Raw genomic sequence first — 18,857 nt, 5'->3', positions numbered from 1 at the left:
AGCCGGGGGAAGGGTTGGGAAGTGGGAGGGTGCTACTGGACACTAGGGATTTAATTTTTTTATTTGAAGAGAGGGGGTGGGCTACTAGACTACAAGGGAAATGTTGTAAGTATATGTAGGAGTGTTGAGTGAGGTCAGGGAGGGAAGATGGTCCTCTACACAGGATTGTTGTTACTTGTTTTGGAAGGGAGATGCCAGTATGGTTTTTTTTTTAATGTAACCCCTTCTTGTCAGTGCCTGGGTCAGTCACTGCTGAGGCATTGACAGGAGCTGTGCACTACTGCCACAATTTTAACATGGCGGTAATTTGCATGCTCATTGATTCTAGCGTGCCAAAGTATTTTGCAGTAGATCGGTGGCTCTACTCCTAGGCTTGCTGCATCTCCACCTTAGATTGTAAGTTCTTGGAGGTCAGGAAAATACTTACCGTACCTGAATGTAACTCACCTTGAGCCACAACTAATAAAGCCATGAATTAAATCCAAATTTCCTTTACCTTGATCTGATGAAGCCAAAATGGTGCTTTTAATTTTAGTTCAATTTATTGATCACCTATGTTTAAAAAAAATACTTCAGGCAATGGACAGCCAAAATATAAATAAAATACAGCAAATATAAATGTAAATCAAAGCAAAAATAATTTGCAGTAATATAAAATCTAAACCATAAACAAATGCTAGCCACCAAATCTTAACCAGTATACATAATCATAAAATAACCAGTCATTTTTATGTTTATGAAAAAGTTAATATCTGCAGTAGTTTTCAACCCCGCCCTCATGTACCACCTGACCAGTTGAGTTTTAAGGACATCCACAATGAAATTGCATTTGAGAGTTGTACCAAGAAGGCAGTGCTTGCAAATCTATCTCGTACGTATTCATTGTGGATATCCTGAAAACCTAAGTGGCCAGATGGTCCATGAGGACTGGATTGAAAACCACTGCATACAGGACATCAGTTTTAGAGGTGGATTGTTCCAGAGTTTAGGAGCAAAGGAGAAAAGATCTTTTGTCATTCTCATTAGGTTCTAAAGAAAAAGGTGGCAATCTTCGTGAAATACCAAAATGTAGAATTTGATTCTTCCCCCATATACCAAGTACATAAGAAGGCATAAGAACATGAGTAAGAATTCAGTTTCTCCGCTATGGCCTTGTCCTCCCTGAGTGCCCCTTTTGCTCCTTCGTGATCTAATGGTCCCACCCTCGCAGGCTTTCTGCTTCTGATGTACCTGAAAAAGTTGTTACTGTGAGTTTAAGCCTCTGCGGCAATTTTTTCTTATTGTTCTCTTTTAGCCTTCTTTATTAATGCTTTGCATCTGACTTGCCAATGCTTATGTTGCTTCTTCTTTTCGTCATTTGGGTCCTTTTTCCATTCTTAGAAGGACAATCTTTTGGTTGTAATAATCTTTTACTTCACCTTTTAACCATGCTGGCACCCCCACACTAAGGAAAATAGGTGTGTTAATTACCCATTGTTAAACTTGTCAATTGGTGTTACTGACCTTGCAGAGTAAGAAAATCCAAGATGGATTTTCTATCAATACTTGGGAAATGTCTTGATTTCCACCTTTAACTTTCACACACTACTGTTAATTTGGTTGTGTGGCATTTCATAGATTTATGCTGTGTGTACCCATGAAGATGAGTCTTGTGAGGTATCCAGAACTCATATGTAATATCTTTTTGTTAGCCTTTTTGTTTTGTAACTTATTTTTATTAGCAGCCATCAAGAAATTTGAACATAGTATAAAAAATACAAAATTTCAAGTGATAGGAATTTAGAATCTTTGCCCAAACAAAGCAAATGATCAGTTGAGAAAGAAGGGGGGGGGGGGGGGGGGAAGATGGTGTCGGAGTAGGAAGCACTGCTTGTTGCTCCTCTCCCACCTTAACGTTTTCTGGTGGTATGGTTTTTTTTTTTTTTTTTTTAAACATTTATATTTCCTACAGTCTTATGCCTAAGCGAAGGGGAAAACAGAAAGCTTACCCTGCAGCTCCTGTTCCTTTGCTGGGACTAAAGAATCGATTTGCGGTCCCAAGCACAATTCCAGGGCTCACATCTGGGAGTGAGTGAGTGAGAGGTGAACCGCTTCCCCCACTTGAAGGAGACATCTCCTTCAGCCCTGAAAAGCGGAGCCCTCCAAAGATGGTGATGACTTTGCTTGGGGGTATTCCTGGATCTGCAAGCTTGGAAGAGGGTTTGCTAATTCCAGGTGCAGTGGCAGACCAGAGTAAACAATTGCTGAGTTCAGCAGCACAGGAGAGTGCTGCTCGAGTTTCTGTCGGTGTTTCAAGCACTGGTATGGAGTTACAGGAGCAGGGCAGTGAGTGCGTCCAGGATGGATTGCCGAGTAAGTCCGTTACCTGCAAAGCCTGCTCTGATAATCTTGGAGTTGATATGGAACACCCTGATGAATCTAGAGAGTTTATCTGGTAAAGTTGAAGATATTGAACTTAAAGTACAATGCTTGGAATTATTTGAGTGTTTAACTAAGTCTGAGATTGAGACATTTAAGGAGGGCAGTCTAAAGAAAACTAGTTGTTGCCCTGGAAAAAACATCAGCAGAGATTGAAAACTCTTGTGTTTTATTAATTTTATTTATTACTTATTTTATTTATTGCATTTGTTTCCCACATTTTCCTAAATTACCAGCTATTGCACCCCCCTCCCCCATTACTTTTAACAGCTATATGGCTGAGATTTTGAAAATACCAGAACAATCTTAACCCCCCTTCCCGGTGTCCAGAATATATTATTTGTTACCTTAAGATAAGAAATCTTCTGAACAGCCAATAGCGGGGGGCTCAGAGGTACCCTTTGATAATCTGAATTTGACATAGACTATAGAAGATGAAACTACTGGAACGCAGACAGCTACCTTGATTGTGGACTTTGTTTTACAACCACACCAAAATTGGATTTTGAGGTTGTTTTTTTGTCATACCGTGTTTCCCCGAAAATAAGACACTGTCTTATATTAAATTTTGCTCCCCAAGACCTGCTAGGTCTTATTTTCAGGGGAGGCCTTATTTTTCGGGGAAACATCGGGGTCACCCCCCCACCCGAGATCGCCGGCTCCCCCCCTCGATCGGCGGCTCCCCATGCCCTCAGTCGCTCCCGGAACTAACCTCTTAAATGCTTCCTTTCACCATTCATCTTCGCACTCGCCGCAAGCAGCAGGGCAGGCCACTCCTTCCTTCTGTGTCCCGCCCTCGCCTGACGTAACGTAACGTCAGGCGAGGGCGGGACACGGAAGGAAGGAGTGGCCAGCCCTGCTGCTTGCGGCGAGTGCGAAGGTGAAAGGAAGCAGTTAAGAGGTTAGTTCCTGGAGCGACTGAGGGCGAGGGGAGCCGCTGATCGAGGGGGGGAGCCGGCGATCTCGGGTGGGGGGTGACCCCGATGTTTCCCCGAAAAATAAGGCCTCCCCTGCTAGGTCTTATTTTTGGGGGAGGCCTTATATTTTCAAATTGCAGCAAGACCTCTACTAGGTCTTACTTTCGGAGGATGTCCTATTTTCGGGGAAACACGGTAGGTGAGACGAATTTTTGAATTGTAAGGTTAGAGTGTTTACTGATATTTTCAGACAAACTCAATGGTGGTGTCAATCTTTCCTGAAGCTGCGTTCATGTGTTTTACAGTTAGGGGATATATTTTGACTTAATTTCCCCTGTAAATGTGTGATAAAGTTGTTGTCAGTTAAATATATTTTCTTTGAACCATCTTATTTAGGGCCTTGATTACACACCTAGCGCTTATGTGCTGTTTATTTATTTATTTTTTGTTACATTTGTACCCCGCGCTTTCCCACTCATGACAGGCTCAATGCGGCTTACATGGGGCAATGGAGAGTTAAGTGACTTGCCCAGAGTCACAAGCAGCTGCCTGTGCCTGAAGTGGGAATCAAACTCAGTTCCTCAGTTCCCCAGGACCAAAGTCCACCACCCTAACCACTAGGCCACTCCTCCACATGCTAGCGTTTTTAGCTCACGCTAACCATAATATTCCCTGTGGGCGCGTCTATATGGTTAGCACACGATAAAAATGCTAGCACACCTTTTTTTAAACACAGCCCTTAGTGAGTCTTGGACTGTAAGCTGATTTCTGCTCCCCCTCCACTGGTGCCAGCGCCAATCACATCTACTCTGTAGAAGTACTTAGCTTGGTATTGACTTCATACCTTGTTTTCCCCTCTTCTTTTTATCTTTCTTGTAAAATTGTTAAATTACTCAAAAATTAAAAAAAAGAGAGAGGATGAAAAACAAATAGTTTAATAATTCTGTTTTTAATGTGCCCTTCCCCACTCACCCATAGCTCTCTTTCTCCCTCATCTCCAGCTATGATTGTAATGGTAGAATCTTACACATGATCTACAGAACCCCTTCTGCAGTTCATTGGCTTTTTAAAAATAACCTACAAAGGCTTCAGTTTAATGTCATTTGCCTACAGGGGAAAAAATAGAAATCAAGACACTTTCTGATCCTAGAATTCGGTTTTCATATGCACCTCTATTTTTCAATAGATTTTCTGTGTACCATGAGTACATAAGTGTTGCCACACTGGGGCAGACCAAAGGTCCATCAAGCCCAGCATCCTGTTTCCAACAGTGGCCAATCCAGGTCACAAAAACTCTGGCAAGATCCCAAAAAAGTTCAATACATTTTATGCTGCTTATCCCAGAAATGAGCAGTGTTTTTTCCCCAAGTCATTTGAATAATGGTCTATGGACTTTTCCTTTAGGAAGCTATCCAAACCTTTTTTAAACTCTGCTAAGCAAACTGTCTTTACCACATTCTCTGAAAACGAATTCCAGAGTTTAATTACATGTTGAGTGAAGAAAAATTTTCTCCAATTCATTTTAAATTTACTACTTTGTAGCTTCATCGCATGCCTCCCAAGTCCTAGTATTTTTGGAAAGAGTGAACAAACGATTCACATCTATCCGTTCCACTCCACTCATTATTTTATAGAGTTTCATTTGAGTCTCCTCATTGGCTTACAGAGCCATCTTGTGGTGGTTCTGTATTTTATTTATAATTTTTTTTTTTTGTCAAGTTACAGAATATTTTGAAACAGAACATTTGTGGTACGTTATTGACTTGTGGATTCTTAAGTGAAGACCTGTGTCCTGGGAGCATAGGATTGTGCTAGCCGGTAATGCTTTTTATCTCTAGACACATCACATTATGAGAGCAGTTATTAAACATAAATCATCAACAAATTTAAAAACTGTTTACGCTCAAGCTTTGTAATTTAATTTTTTTTGTACAAACTGATACTTTTTTTTTTCTAAAAAAGGAAGCCATAAGAAGTGTGGAGGTTCACTTTATCCCCAAGAAACAATATAGGGAGAAAAAGAAAAGAGTGGGGGAAGATAGGCTCTTTCCAATCAATAGGGGAGACGTATATTTGAAAAATATATAATATTTATTATAACAGGTTGACTCAACACAGCCGTGTTTCGGCGCCGTAGCGCCTTCTTCAGGAGTCTACAAAACCAAATATAAAACATATATAAATGTAACTATAAATTGTGAACAATAATCATAAGAGAATATTATAGATAAATTAACTTAAAAGACATCTATAAAAGCATAGATTATAATTGAGAAAAAAAAATCAAATAAAGTTGTAAATACAAAAATGCATGAAATGTTTTCACAAAAGGAAATACAAATTAGCAAAATTAAGAACATAGAAGTTCATGTATATTGCCTATAGTGGATGATGTTTGCACTTTCTTCTTCCTCTTTTACAAATGTGTTAACTATGTCACTGTGTTCATTTATAGTTTTCCCGCTTTTTTAAAAAAAATTCTTTGTTTAGAGTTTATATATGATATTGATGTGCCATCAACCCTTATCTCTCTGCGTGTTTTAAGATTTTAAGTGTTCATTTGCAACACCATATCATATTTGGTTTTATTCATGTTCTTAATTGTATGTGAAATCCACTGCAGTGCCCCCTAGGATGGCCCACTGCTCAGCTGGGATGTCAGTGTGGCCAGTCTACTAAGAATGCTGGTCCCTCATACATCCCAGTGGCTTCTCTTTGTGCGTTTGTTTTCCTTGGTTGTTTTTTTTTTCCTCCTTTTATGAAAATGGTCACAAAAGAAAAACGCACTGAGTACAAAGCATGTAGGAAATGGCCATTTTTGAAACATAAAGTCGTCTAAAATTGTATTTAGACGTCATGTACACCACCTTGGGTGTATCTCTTCATAAAGGGTGTTTAATAAACTCCAATAAATAAATACTGAAAATTCCCCTCTTAACTATTCATAAATCTCAGGAAAGTTTGAGCATTCAAGCCGAGAATAATACCTAAATATTTGATCTGTCCTTTAGCAATTCTCACCCCTAATTCAGAGTGCCAGGCTTCTGAAGTGCTATCCCCCAACAGTAAGGCCTTTGATTTATTGCAATTAATTTTCAGGCTTGTGAAGCTGCCAAATTTGTCAGTGGTCCTCATAATACGTTTCATGTTTTAGTCTGCCTGATTTATATATAAAAACATTTGTCTGCAAATATACTAATGTGGTATTCATTATTTCCCACTTTTTTAAGCCTTGTATATTACTATCGTCCCTTATTTTAATAGCTAGGGGTTCTAGGGCTAACAGAATGAGGAACGGAGAGAGTGGGCAGCCCTGTCACATTCCCCCTCAAATCAGATGTTGAGGTGAGCTAGCCAGCCATTAATAAGGAATTGAGCTAGTGGTTTCGTGTATAGAATATGTATCCAGGTAGAAAAAGCCCCAGATAATATCAAATTTTCCTATTGTCCAAAATAAATGCTTCCATACCACATCAAAAGCTACAGCAATTAGAGCTTTTTGAGACCTAGCTTTATGTGTTTGCATTGCTGCAAGTACTTATTAATAAGTTCATGAATGCATATCAGCCTAGGATGAAGTCAGCTTAGTCCTCATGGATAATTTAGGGTGAAAACTTACTCAGTCTGGCTGCCAATGTACTAGCTAGAAATTTATTGTCCTGGTTAAGCAATGAGATCGGGTGATAAGAGCCTAACTGTATATGATCGGTTTTTTTTTTATTTTTATTTATTTTGCACATTTATACCCCACGTTTTCCCCACAGTTTTGCAGGCTCAAAGTGGCTTACAATGTACTGATAGGCTATCGCACAGTGGTGATAACGGTTACAATTAAATTAGATAGAATAGAAGAAACAGGGAAAGAAGAAGAAAAAAATAGGGAAAAGGATAAGAGAGTCTAAAATGGTCCGTAGATACGTTGTTAGGAAGGACTTCAGGTTATATATTGAATCCTTGGAGTAGGCTGAACCCCTTTTGGCTGGAAGAGATGTAAATGGACTGGACACACCAAGATGACTTTGCATGGTTTTTTTCAGGATAACTACATATGCTCATTCTTTCACTGAACCCCCACATCCTGTAGCAAGCCATTTTACATATACCTCAAGGGAACACTCACATCTCGGACAGAATCTTGTGAAATTCTGGATGTAGGCTGTCTGGATCTGGTGTTTTGTTTAGCTTCAGTTTCTTAATAGTTAAGTTTCTCTCCAGAAATCAGTCTATTTAAAAAGGTTAATTGAGTTTCCGTAACTGTGGTACGGTAATGTTTTGAAAAAATGTGTCCCTAGCTGCCTCATCATCTGGTTTTTCAGCATATAGGTTGGTATAAAATTTAACAAAGTGCGTAGTGATATCTTCATGTTGAAGATATACTTTGCCAGTTTTATCTTTAATGCGCGTAATAACACGTTTTGTTTTATGGGGATGACTTAACTGGGCAAGTCTTGTTTCCCCATTTATGGAGGTTATATGTTTGAATATAAATGTAACGTTCAGCTCTCTGATTTAATAGTGTGTTCAGATCTTTAGATTTCACTTCCCCTGTGATTTTCTTTAATTCAGGGGTTTGTTGGATGGTGTGAAGGGCCCAGTACCTCTATAGCTCCTTTGAAAGTTTTAACAGTTCCCTAACACGATTTTTCTGTCTGGCCTTGTATACCACTATATGGCCCCTAAGCACAACTTGACTGCCTAACATCTGTTTTATTGTGTTTATAGCCCTGCTGTTTTTCCTTTAGATAATCATGAAATTTCTGATGTTGATATAACTCAGGTAGCATCCTCCAAATACGATCACTAGTGAGCTTTACAAATTGCAGAATAGCTTTCACCATGGCATGATGAGATAGTATTGTGGGCCACTATTTCTGATGTATCTGCAAAGGGGAGGGGGGGCTTCAGAAGGCAAAATGTAGTTTATTCTAGTATAGACCCCATGAAAGTTAGAATAAAAAGTGAAATTGTCTGATGGATGCATTGTTCTCCAGTCATCAATAAGTGAACAAAAGCTAACACTCCTGTGGTGTATGTCTTTGGTGGTTTGCAATCTAGTAAAGGGTTGGATACTGTTAAAATCATCCTCTGTTCTGTGATTCCCCTATGTGGCTGTACCACATGAACTTTATTATTACCACAGCATCACTCTGTTTACACCGGAGTCTGCAAACGCCTCTCCGGTACTATGTAAGCCACATTGAGCCTGCAAATAGGTGGGAAAATGGTGGGATACAAATGTAACAAATAAATAATTAGATGGTACCTGGTAAAAGAGTTCAGTTTTGCTAACAAGTCAGAGTAGAATTGGTGGCTGTAAATATTAGGTGCATAAACATTTCCAAAAAGTAAATGCTGACTCCACAATTCACCTACCATTAATATAGATCTCCCTTCACAGTCTTGAATTAGCTTGAATAGATTGTGGATTAACGTAATCACTCCACATTTCCTATTTTTAAAGTAGAAGTATCCTAATTGACCCACCCACTCTCTTTGCAGCTTGACATGTTCAGTAGCATTTAAGTGTGTTAACTGTAATAGGGTGATATACACTCTTCTCTTTTGATGTGTTCACTTGCCGTTAACATTGTTACAATTTTCAAACTAGCCATTATCAAATGGGAATGATAAGTGTGATAGAATCTAATAAAATTAGGCACAGGGAAGCCTCCCACTGTAACAACCCTCCCCCACCTCCAAATACACCATCAAGTCCTACACCCTTCTAAAATACAAACTAGTGATTAACATACTCCCTCACACTGCTCATTCGCAGATAAGACACAGCCAACCACACATCCACATACCCACAAACACCTTTCCCATCTCTTTCTCTCCCGCAACATTTCTCAGTGCAAAAATATCCCTTCCAAGAACCTAGACAGTGTGCCAGTCCCGGAGCGATAATGTTCCAACACCCCTTCACTGAAAGAAAAGTAGCTACTGAACAGTAGTGAATTAGAGCATCAGACCATATGGAGTTGGTTATGAAGTAGTGCTCTATAAATGATTAAGTGTAAGAGCATAAAGCATAAACATATACCATGTTACAGTATGAATGAAGGAGGAAAAGCCTTAGAGAATACCCATGCTTAAAACATTGTAGTATTGCTGTTCTCAATCATTGGCATAAAAACCTGCCAGACTTTGTTTATATAGAAGATTTAAATTATTGTGAAAAATGAAGTGATAATTTTCTGCACTAACAAGTTTTTTTTTAAATTAATATCCATGTCTGCATAAATGGCCAAGTCTTATAGTTCTTCTCTAACTAAATGTTTAGATAAATTAACTCAGTATGAAATAGTTCTAGATTGTTTTCCTCCTGCCAGTAGGCACTGTAATATGTTTTAACGGTCAGTCAGAATATAAGACAATAGGAGTAATGTGGGATATAAATGTCATAAATAAATTTCCAAAATGGTAGCCCAGCCCATCCGAAATGTGAGAAATAGTAAACCCAGTACACCCAAAGCTCAGGGTTTAACTGAAAAATATATATTGATCCTCATGCATATCCTATATAATAAAACTTACCCTCAACGTTCTGAGGACACTGACGTCACTGTCAGGTCCTCTGGGAACTTCCTTCCGGTTCGAAGCCTTCCACCGAAAACACTGTGTTGGGGCCCCACCCTCGCGTCAAACGTGATGACGTCGAGGGCGGAGCAATGGGGTCAGTGTGGCTTGCCGAGGTCCGCAACAATGGCGGTCAGTGCCTTCAGAACGCCGAAGGGGTGAGTAGGGAGCGTGGGAGGTTCGGAAGGAAACCGTGCTAGCGCCCGTTTCATTTGCGCTAGAAACGGGCATGTTTTACTAGTAGAATCACAAAACACAAATGGAGAAAAAGACCTCAATAACCGGAAAGCAGCAGTGATTTTTTTCTGCTTAAATCAGTGGTTCCATGTTCATAATCAAAAACCTCCATTGATTTTTGTAATAAAGTATAATTTTAATATTCATAAATTAAATTCAATGACATCAAAAAATTTAATCCAAAAGGAAATAATCACTTTTCTGTTTTGTACTCACAACGGGACCTGTGTCGCTCAGCACATCGGCTTCTTCAGGGGTTTTTGTTCAATTTCCAAATTTGTTTCACATAGCAGGATAAGTGTTAACTTCAGATTTTCACTTTGTAAAACCCATATTCAATGGGTATGAATATTATCAAAGTTGCTGCAACACTGGAATACCCCATATAGCTAGGATATCCCTTTGCCAAGATAAGAATTATATGATACATAAATCATTCCCTGCCTGTTGATGTTGAGGCACGTGGTCAGAGCCAGATCAGAGTAAGTTATTCATGAATTTATCTAAAAGTTAAAGGATCCATGATGGGCAGAAGTTTCTATAAATGTAGAGTCCGTTTACAGTCTAGTATGCAAGGAAAAAGATACTCTTACTACTTGACAAAAGCAGCCTTATTGAAGTGCTGCATACTTTTCATGTGGCAATAAGAGGAAAACTTTGAAGTCACTTATGCGACACAGAATAGAATGCTATGGGCTGCAAGCATATAGTATTACAATCTGCACTCCTTCATAGTAGGAGTCATTTATTTGATAAAGGAAAAACTTACAACTTAAGGTTTGAATTATGGCCGAGAAGAAGATTGATTTAGGCAGTCAAAAAGCTGCTCCACCTTACCATGTAAGCAGGTTGGGATCAGCTGTGTCTTTTCAGCGCCTGAGTAGGAGCAGGTGTTGCTTCGTGAACATTCAGTTGCTGTCTGTAAATTCTTCATGAACACTTCTGATTCCTTAATGTTATCAATGTACAGGACCTTGTTGTCATGAAATACTTGTATCAGCGCCAGGTAGAGCAAGGAAAAATTTACCCCTTGTTTAAAGAGTTACAGTAAAATTCATGAAAAACCATAATTTTGGTACCTTTCAGACTATAGCGCACTTGTCAGTGGGGTGAGCATTTTTTCCTGTATAGCGTAAATTAGAAAGCGGATGATAACTGGTTTGGACCGCCAGTCATTCTTCTGCCTTTGCCCTAGCCTGTGGGAACGCTTGATCAATAAAATCCTCATTTAATTCTTGTAGGCCCAGAACCCCAGGAAGCCATTGTTCAAGAATTTGTCGCAGATCTTGTTCGTTGATGGATTCCAGTATTCCAACAAATCTTAAGTTATTGCAGCGTCTGTGATTCTGTTGATCCTCCAATTGCTCTGTTAGTTTTATTTTGAGTTATAATCCTGTCCTCCGCTCTTTTTGGATCCGGTTTGCATGTAGTTCAAATCCTGAATAGCCATGTGGATTTTAGATAATTTATCCTACATTATTCCTATGAGGTATTTGGTAAGTTCTTGCACTGTGGCCTCATGGAGGGGTAAATACTAGGGCCTGTTCCTTCATCTTCCATTTTGGCATCCAGTTGCTTAGATGTCTCCTTTCCTCCATGCTGTTGTTTTGTGGGCGTATCTTCCCTATATTCCACTGAGCCCTATGCTCCCTTTTGACTCCAGATGTTTTTGCAATATTAATGCATTTGATATGGGTTTTCTGTTTAAATATTGTAAAAGCAATTTAATTTGGGCTGTATTCCAAAGCTGGCTAGCAAGGCATCCATTCAGCTAGGTAGCATCACGTGACACCCATCCACCTACTGATTCTAAATCAACTGACTCAAAGCCCAAAGGATGGCTGAGCATCTGGATGTTTTTCAGAGTTTATTTCTTTACAGTTCTCCAATCCTCCCCCTTTCAGTGCAGAGACTACTAGGATGCAGCCAATGGGAAAGTTGCTGTAGTCACAGGAAGGGGCTGAGCTGCAAGTGCTCTGCTAGAGTCTGAGCTATGCTTGGGGCCTTGGAGAATTTTAGATGAATGGGGAAAATATGAGGAGTCTGTGGTGGTGCTGACTGAATGAACAATTGAGCAGCAGGGCAACACTATGTATGTATATGTCTTTGTGTGACTGAAGTGCAAGAGGGTCTGTATGAGTGAAGTACAGGACAGTCTTATAGTTTCCTTTCATTTCAGGTGGAATGAGTGTGAGGATGGAGGCCATGAATGAAAATCTTTTGGGGAGGGAACCTTGGTGAGAAAAGTAAATGATTGGGGGGGGGGGGGGGGGGAGAGGAGGCATTGGTAGGGTAGTACATGAAAACATGTTTGTCTTCTGCCCAATGTAATGTTAATCTGGTTCTGCCACTAAGGGAAGATCTTTTTTTTTTTTTTTTCATTTTATTTCTAAAAAATGTTATTCCATTTCGTAGATTCCCATTATTCCAGAACCTTTGAGATAGTTGTGTTCATCAATCAGCAGGTGGAGATAGAGAACTGAAAACTGAGCGGAGACATCTATCTTGGCATCCAATCCAGCTCCTCAGTATTTTCCAGCTCCATCAGGTAGACAGACACACTTCTCAGCCTCTGGTTCTGAGTACTTTGCTCCTGGTCCAGTTAGTCAGCTGGCCCCCCAGTTGAGCTTTGCTGGTGGCTTGAGTCTGCAGTCATATCTGGAGGTCCTCAGATCTGTCTCTGGTGCCTCTTGCTGAAGGAAGGGGGCATAACCCTCAAAAGACTTACAGGATAGGAAGCTAGAAAGCTCTCTGAAACAAGCCTTTGAAGTGGCCCCTTTGGGCCTTCAAGCGACAGTGTGCAGCTCATTCATTGTAAGAGTATACCTGAAGTGGTGTTGGCAGTCGGCAACACAAGACGGGTGCCATAGTGCCCAGCTGGGAACGGAGTTAGCCTACTTGACAGATGCTATTTATGACATGTTACGGGTTACGGCCCACAGCATGTCTTTGGCTGTCACAGCACATTGATAACTCTGGTTGCAGCATTGGGCATCTAGTTAAATTGCCCTTTCGGGGCAAGTGGCTGTTTGGAAAAGATCTCAGTAACTTGGTGAAAGAACTGGAGGAAACTTAAGCTACAGTGGTTATTGGAGGATAAGCTGAAAGCCTCTGGTCATCTATCTTCAGGGGGCTCTCAATCTCGACTTTGAGACGGCACTGGTCTGGTCGTTAGTACTATGGTCAGAAGTTCTGCTTACAGGCACGCCAATCTTCTTTCATGCGTAGAGGAAGTCTTCCTCTCAGCTAGAGTGCCCAATATCTCCAGAACTTCACAGTGATGTGAAACTGGTCTTCTCTTCTCTTCCTCCATTTGGAGGACGTCTTCAGGAGTTTCAGGAGGAGTGGGTCAAAATCACATCATATCTGGGTTCTGTATATTCTTACAGAAGATTACAAGTTGGAGTTCTCCCGTCCAGTTGCTCCTCTCTTCTTGCAGCCTCCTTGTCGAAAGGGAACCAAGGTGGTTGAGATTCAGGCACTGTAGATTCTTTGCTTGTGCTCCAGGCTGAACAGGGACAAGACAGATACTCCCGACTACTTTGTTGTCCCAAAGAAGCAAGGCACCTTTCATCCAGTCCTAGATCTCAAAGGTCTAAGTCGCTGCCTTCGAGTGTCCCTCTTTCTCATGGAAGACACTGAGCAGTCATAGACTCAGTTCAAGTACGAGAATTTCTCACCATCCTCAGTCTTGGATGTATCCATATGGCCACCACATCAGAGGTTTCTAAGTTTTGCGGTGCTGGGCCGTCACTTCCAGTTCATGGCTTTGCCTTTTGGTCTCACCATGGCTCTAAGGTTATGGTGGTGGTGACGTCTGTGTCCTTAAGCGCCAGGGTATCAGAGTTCACCCGTATCTTATTTGTGCGCTATTCTATTTGGACAGTGGCGGCGATGGACAAACTCTATCTTTTGCAGTCAGGTTGGGTGATCAAATTTGAGAACAGTATCACAGATGCTGGAGTATCTGAGCGTTCTATTTGACACAGCATGGGAGAGGGTCTTCCTCACGGAACCTAGGAGATCAAAGTTGGTTCAACAGATTTGTCTTCACTCAAGGCAGGCCCAGAAAACTATGTCCAGGTTCTGGGGTCAGTGACAGTGGTGATGGAAGTGGTGCAATGGATAAGGGCTCATATGCAGCCTTTTCAGGAATCTTTCTTCAGCCACTGGTCTCCAGTGTCACAGTAATGATTGTTAGTAATATATAACCTGTCGTTAAAATTGTCCATAGTACCTGAAGATTGGAGGGTGGCCAATGTGACACTGATTTTTTTAAAAGGGTTCTAGGGGTGATCCGGGAAATTGTAGACCAGTAAGCCTGACGTAGGTGCTGGGCAAAATAGTGGAAACTATTATAAAGAATAAAATTACAGAACACATAGACAAACATGATTTAATGGAAAAGGGTCAGCATGCGTTCAGCTGAGCGAAGTCTTGCCTCAACAATTTGCTTCATTGCTCTGAAGGCGTGAATAAACATGTGGATTAAAGGTGAGCTGGTTGATGTAGTGTATCTAGATTTTCAGAAAGTTTTTGATAAAGTTCCTCATGAGAGACTCCTGAGAAAATTAGAGAGTCATGGGATAGGAAGCAAGGTTCTAGTGTGGATTAGAAATTGGTTAATTGGTCATTTCTCTCAATGGAGGAGGGTGAACAGTGGAGTGCTGCAGGGATCTATACTGGGACCGGTACTATTTTCCATATTTATAAATGATATGGAAATCGGAATGACGAGTAAGGTGATCAAATTTGAAGATGATACAAAACTATTAAGGTTGTTAAAACACGTGCAGACTGTGAAATATTGCAGGAAGACTTTAGGAAATTGGAAGACTGGGCATCTAAATGGCAGATGAAATTTAATGTGGACAAATGCAAGGTGATGCACATTGTAAAGAATAATCTGAATCTTAGTTACCTGATGCTAGGATCCACCTTGGGGATCAGCGCTCAAGAAAGAGATCTGGGTGCCGTTGTAGATAATACACTGAAATCTTCTGCTCGGTGTGCGGTGGGTGCCAAAAAGCTAATAGGATGTTAGGAATTATTAGGAAAGGGATGGTGAATAAGACCGAAAATACTATAATGCCCTTGTATCGCTCCATGGTGCATCAGCACCTTGAGTATTGTGTTCAGTTCTGGTCGCAGTATCTCAAAAAATGATATAGCAGAATTAGAAAAGGTTCAACGAAGAATGACCAAAATGATAAAGGGGATGGAACTCTTCTATTATGAGGAAAGGCTAAAGATGTTAGGACTCTTAAGCTTGGAAAAGAGACAGATGAGGGGAGATATGATTGAGATCTACAAAATCCTGAGTGGTGTAGAATGAGTAGAAGTAAATGATTTTTTTTTTTTACTCGTTCTTTAAGTAGAAAGACTAGGGGACACTTGAAGTTACATGGAAGTACTTTTAACACAAATAGGAAGGAATATTTTTTCACTCAACGAATAGTTAAGCTCTGGAACTCTTTGCCGGAGGATGTGGTAACAGCGGTTAGCGTATCTGGGTTTAAAAAGGTTTGGACAAATTCCTGGAAGAAAAGTCCATAGTCTGCTATTGACAGACATGGGAAGCAACTGCTTGCCCTGGGATTTGAAGTATGAAGTGTTGCCACAATTTGGGCTGCCAGGTATTGGTGACCTGGCTTGACCACTGTTTGGAAAACAGGATGCTGGGCTAGATGGACCACTGGTCTGACCCAGTAAGACTACTCTTATGTTCTTATGAAGTCGGCCTTCATATTCTTTGGACGTTGGTTGCCAGATGGAGTACGCAATGGTGATTGTCACCCAGGGCTTTGACCCTTGGAGCTTTCTTTCTGATAACACAATAGGAGGTGGTGACAATGGATGCCAGCAATTTGTGTTGGGGAGCTCATAAGTTCCAGCTGGCACAGGGCTCCAGGACTGAACAGGATTCTCAGTGGTAGATAAATCGCTTGGAGCTCAGGACTATGCAAAATGCCTTATGGGACTTTGCTCCTTTTCTGGCGGGGGCCTCGCTTGTGAGTTTTCTCCAACACTGCGACAGTGGTGGCTTATATCAACTAGCAAGGTGGGATCCGCAGTTGTCCGATGGCAGTAGAGGCAGCCTCCGTCATGAGTTGAGCAGAGAAAAATCTTCGCTGCTTGTCGGCAGCTCACATCGTGGGGTCCTTGAATTTGGAGGTGGGCTTTCTCAGTAGGCACTCCTTGTGCCTGAAAGAATGGGGCTATCTAGCCAGGGGTTTCAGATGATAGTGGACTGATGGTGTTCTCTTTCTCCTTGACCCATGGTAGACTGCATGTTGAAATGGATCACATTGCACCAGGGTCAAATAATTTTTGTAGCCCCAGATTGGCCATGGAGGCACTGGTACACAGACCTGATTTGACTGCTGGACAGGGGTTCTCTCTGTCTTCCACAGGTACACAGCTTACCCGAAGAAAGGTCTGGTGCCATTGAAAGAGCTAGCTAGAGATGTCATTGCTTCCTAGCTTCAGGCTTGCAAATGCTGTACATCCATGGCATATGTGAGGGTGTGAAGGACATTTGAGGGCTGGTGTCCTGTGCGCGGACGTTCTCCCTTCTCTGCTCAGATTGCATACATCTTAGCATTTGTCCAAACAGGTCTTCAGAAAGGATTGGTGTTGTGTTCTCTAAAAGTTAAGGTTGTGGCTTTGGCCTGTTTCAGGGGCAGAGTACAGAAGACATCTCTTGCGGGTCACCTGAATATTGTTAGGTTCGTGCAAAGAGCGGGCCCTTTCATTCGCCGTGTCTAGATTGGAACTTTCATTTAGTCCTTTGGGCTCTGCAGAAGCCTTCTTTTTGAGCCACTCCAGAAGACCTCCTTGAAAGATCTTACACTAAAGTCAGCATTCTTGGTGGCTGTTGCATCGGCATTTAGGGTTTTGGAGCTTTCAGGCTGTCTTGTCCGGGATCTCTTTCTTCGCTTTTCGGAGGCAGGGGTCAGTCTGCGCACTGTTCCTTCTTTTTTTTTTCCCCCCTTCTGAAAGTGGTATTGGTACTTCATGTCAGTCTGTGGAGCTTCCATCCATCCTTCCTCAGAGAGGATGAAAAGGCCTGGTATTCTTCCTTGAAGCTTCTCAATGTGCATAGAGTCCTCATTAGATATAGGGAAGTCACGAATGAGTTTCGCAAATCGGACAGACAGTTTTTTTGGCAAACAGAGACGTGTTCTCCGCATCCAAGCTCACAATTTCTAGATGGCTGAAGGAGACTATCGCATTAAGCTTATTTGCTTGCAGGGAAGCAGTCTCCTCGGGTTTTGCAGGCTCATTCTACGAGGCATATAACGACATCCTGAGCAGACATTACCTTACTGTCTCTGGATATTTGCAAGATGGCGACATGGTCAATGCTGCATACCTTTGCCAAGCACTTACAAGGCGGACGCTTCCGCATGCTGAGAAGCCAGTTTTGGGGCTTCGATCCTCAGGGCGGCAGCGCCAGAATCCCACCCACTCCAGGGGTTGCTTTTGAACCCACAGGTTCTATAATAGTGGGAAGGTACTGTTCCAGAGGCTGCCTGAAATTTGAGATGTTTAGTCGGTACAAAATAATGAGTAATGACTCACCTTGCATGGTGCTTCCTGCATATCTCTTGTTATCTACAAGTTATCCAGAGATGAGAGGGTCCACGCGTTTGCTCATCTGGTTAGTGTTAGATTAGCAAATTGTTTAAGTTGGTTGAGTTCAGAGTTTCTCATTACTGCTTGTCTGTGTAAATACTGAGGAGCTGGACTGGATGCCAAGAGAGATGGTTCAGTTTTCAGTTCTCTGTCCCCACCTGCTGCTTGATGGACACAACTATCCCACAAGTTCCTGAATAGTGGGAAGGACTAATGGAAACAAAATTCAGGTAAGACCTAATATCTCCATATACAAAAATGATATGTAAAGTATGCCATAAAAAATACAAAAAGTAACAAATATATAAAGCTAGAATATCTGTAATATGTGTTGTTTGTGTAGCATGATTGTTGCTGTTTAGTTAACTAGGTTCTTTCCCCTCTTTTTGGCAGTGTTCCAAATTCGTGCCCAGCCAGTCCCCGTGGTGCAGGGTCCTCAGGATATCGCTTCAGTCGGAACATTGCCTCAGACTTGCAACTGGCCGCAGAATATGCAGCAAAAGCTGCATCGGAGCAGCAAGCAGATACATCTGGAGGTGACAGCCCAAAGGTAAAGAAAAGATGAATATGAATGAGTGTAGCTGATTGATTAAGGAATCCAAGATAACATTAATATGCATCAGTTGGTTCCGTCTTGAGACGTCAACCTTTCTGATTTTTAAAGTCCAGCTTTGAGAGGCAGAGTTGAAATAGTAATGTAGCTATAAGCTATAGTGCTGCTTTAAGTTGAAGGTTGTCATTGAGTGGCATATGGAGTTTCTCACCCTAATGCTATTTTATTTTTCTGAGCCCAGAGGTTTCCTCCGACCTTCTCCTTAAAGGTTGTTCTGTTTGTGCCACAGAATGTATCAACTTTTGGATCTTCTAATATTTTCTTATATAGTGTTGCCTTACTGGGACAGACCAAAGATCTATCAAGCCTATTATCCTGTTTCCATCAGTGGCCAATCTCTTCTCCAAGCTGAAGAGCCCTAGCTGCTTTCTTTGAGGGCCCTTCAGTTTCGAAAAGAGATAAAATACTGAGTGGAGTGGAACGGGTAGATGTGAATCGCTTGTTTACCCTTTCCA

The 18,857-nt window shown here is 41.3% G+C and overlaps 1 protein-coding gene across 2 annotated transcripts in view; it reads left to right on the top strand.

Annotated features, from left to right (window-relative positions):
* The window catches only part of FOXK1 (forkhead box K1), a 134,506-nt gene that overhangs the window by 95,992 nt on the left and 19,657 nt on the right, over window positions 1-18,857 (top strand). For both annotated transcript variants that reach the window (XM_030211456.1, XM_030211455.1), the window contains exon 3: window positions 18,183-18,339. In XM_030211456.1, coding sequence (XP_030067316.1) covers window positions 18,183-18,339 — 157 coding nt within the window. The remainder of the gene's footprint in view (window positions 1-18,182; window positions 18,340-18,857) is intronic.

This window comes from Microcaecilia unicolor, chromosome 8 (genome assembly GCF_901765095.1).
Source record: "Microcaecilia unicolor chromosome 8, aMicUni1.1, whole genome shotgun sequence".
In the NCBI taxonomy this organism is placed as follows: domain Eukaryota; kingdom Metazoa; phylum Chordata; class Amphibia; order Gymnophiona; family Siphonopidae; genus Microcaecilia; species Microcaecilia unicolor.
This window is presented reverse-complemented; position numbering and strand designations above follow the sequence as displayed.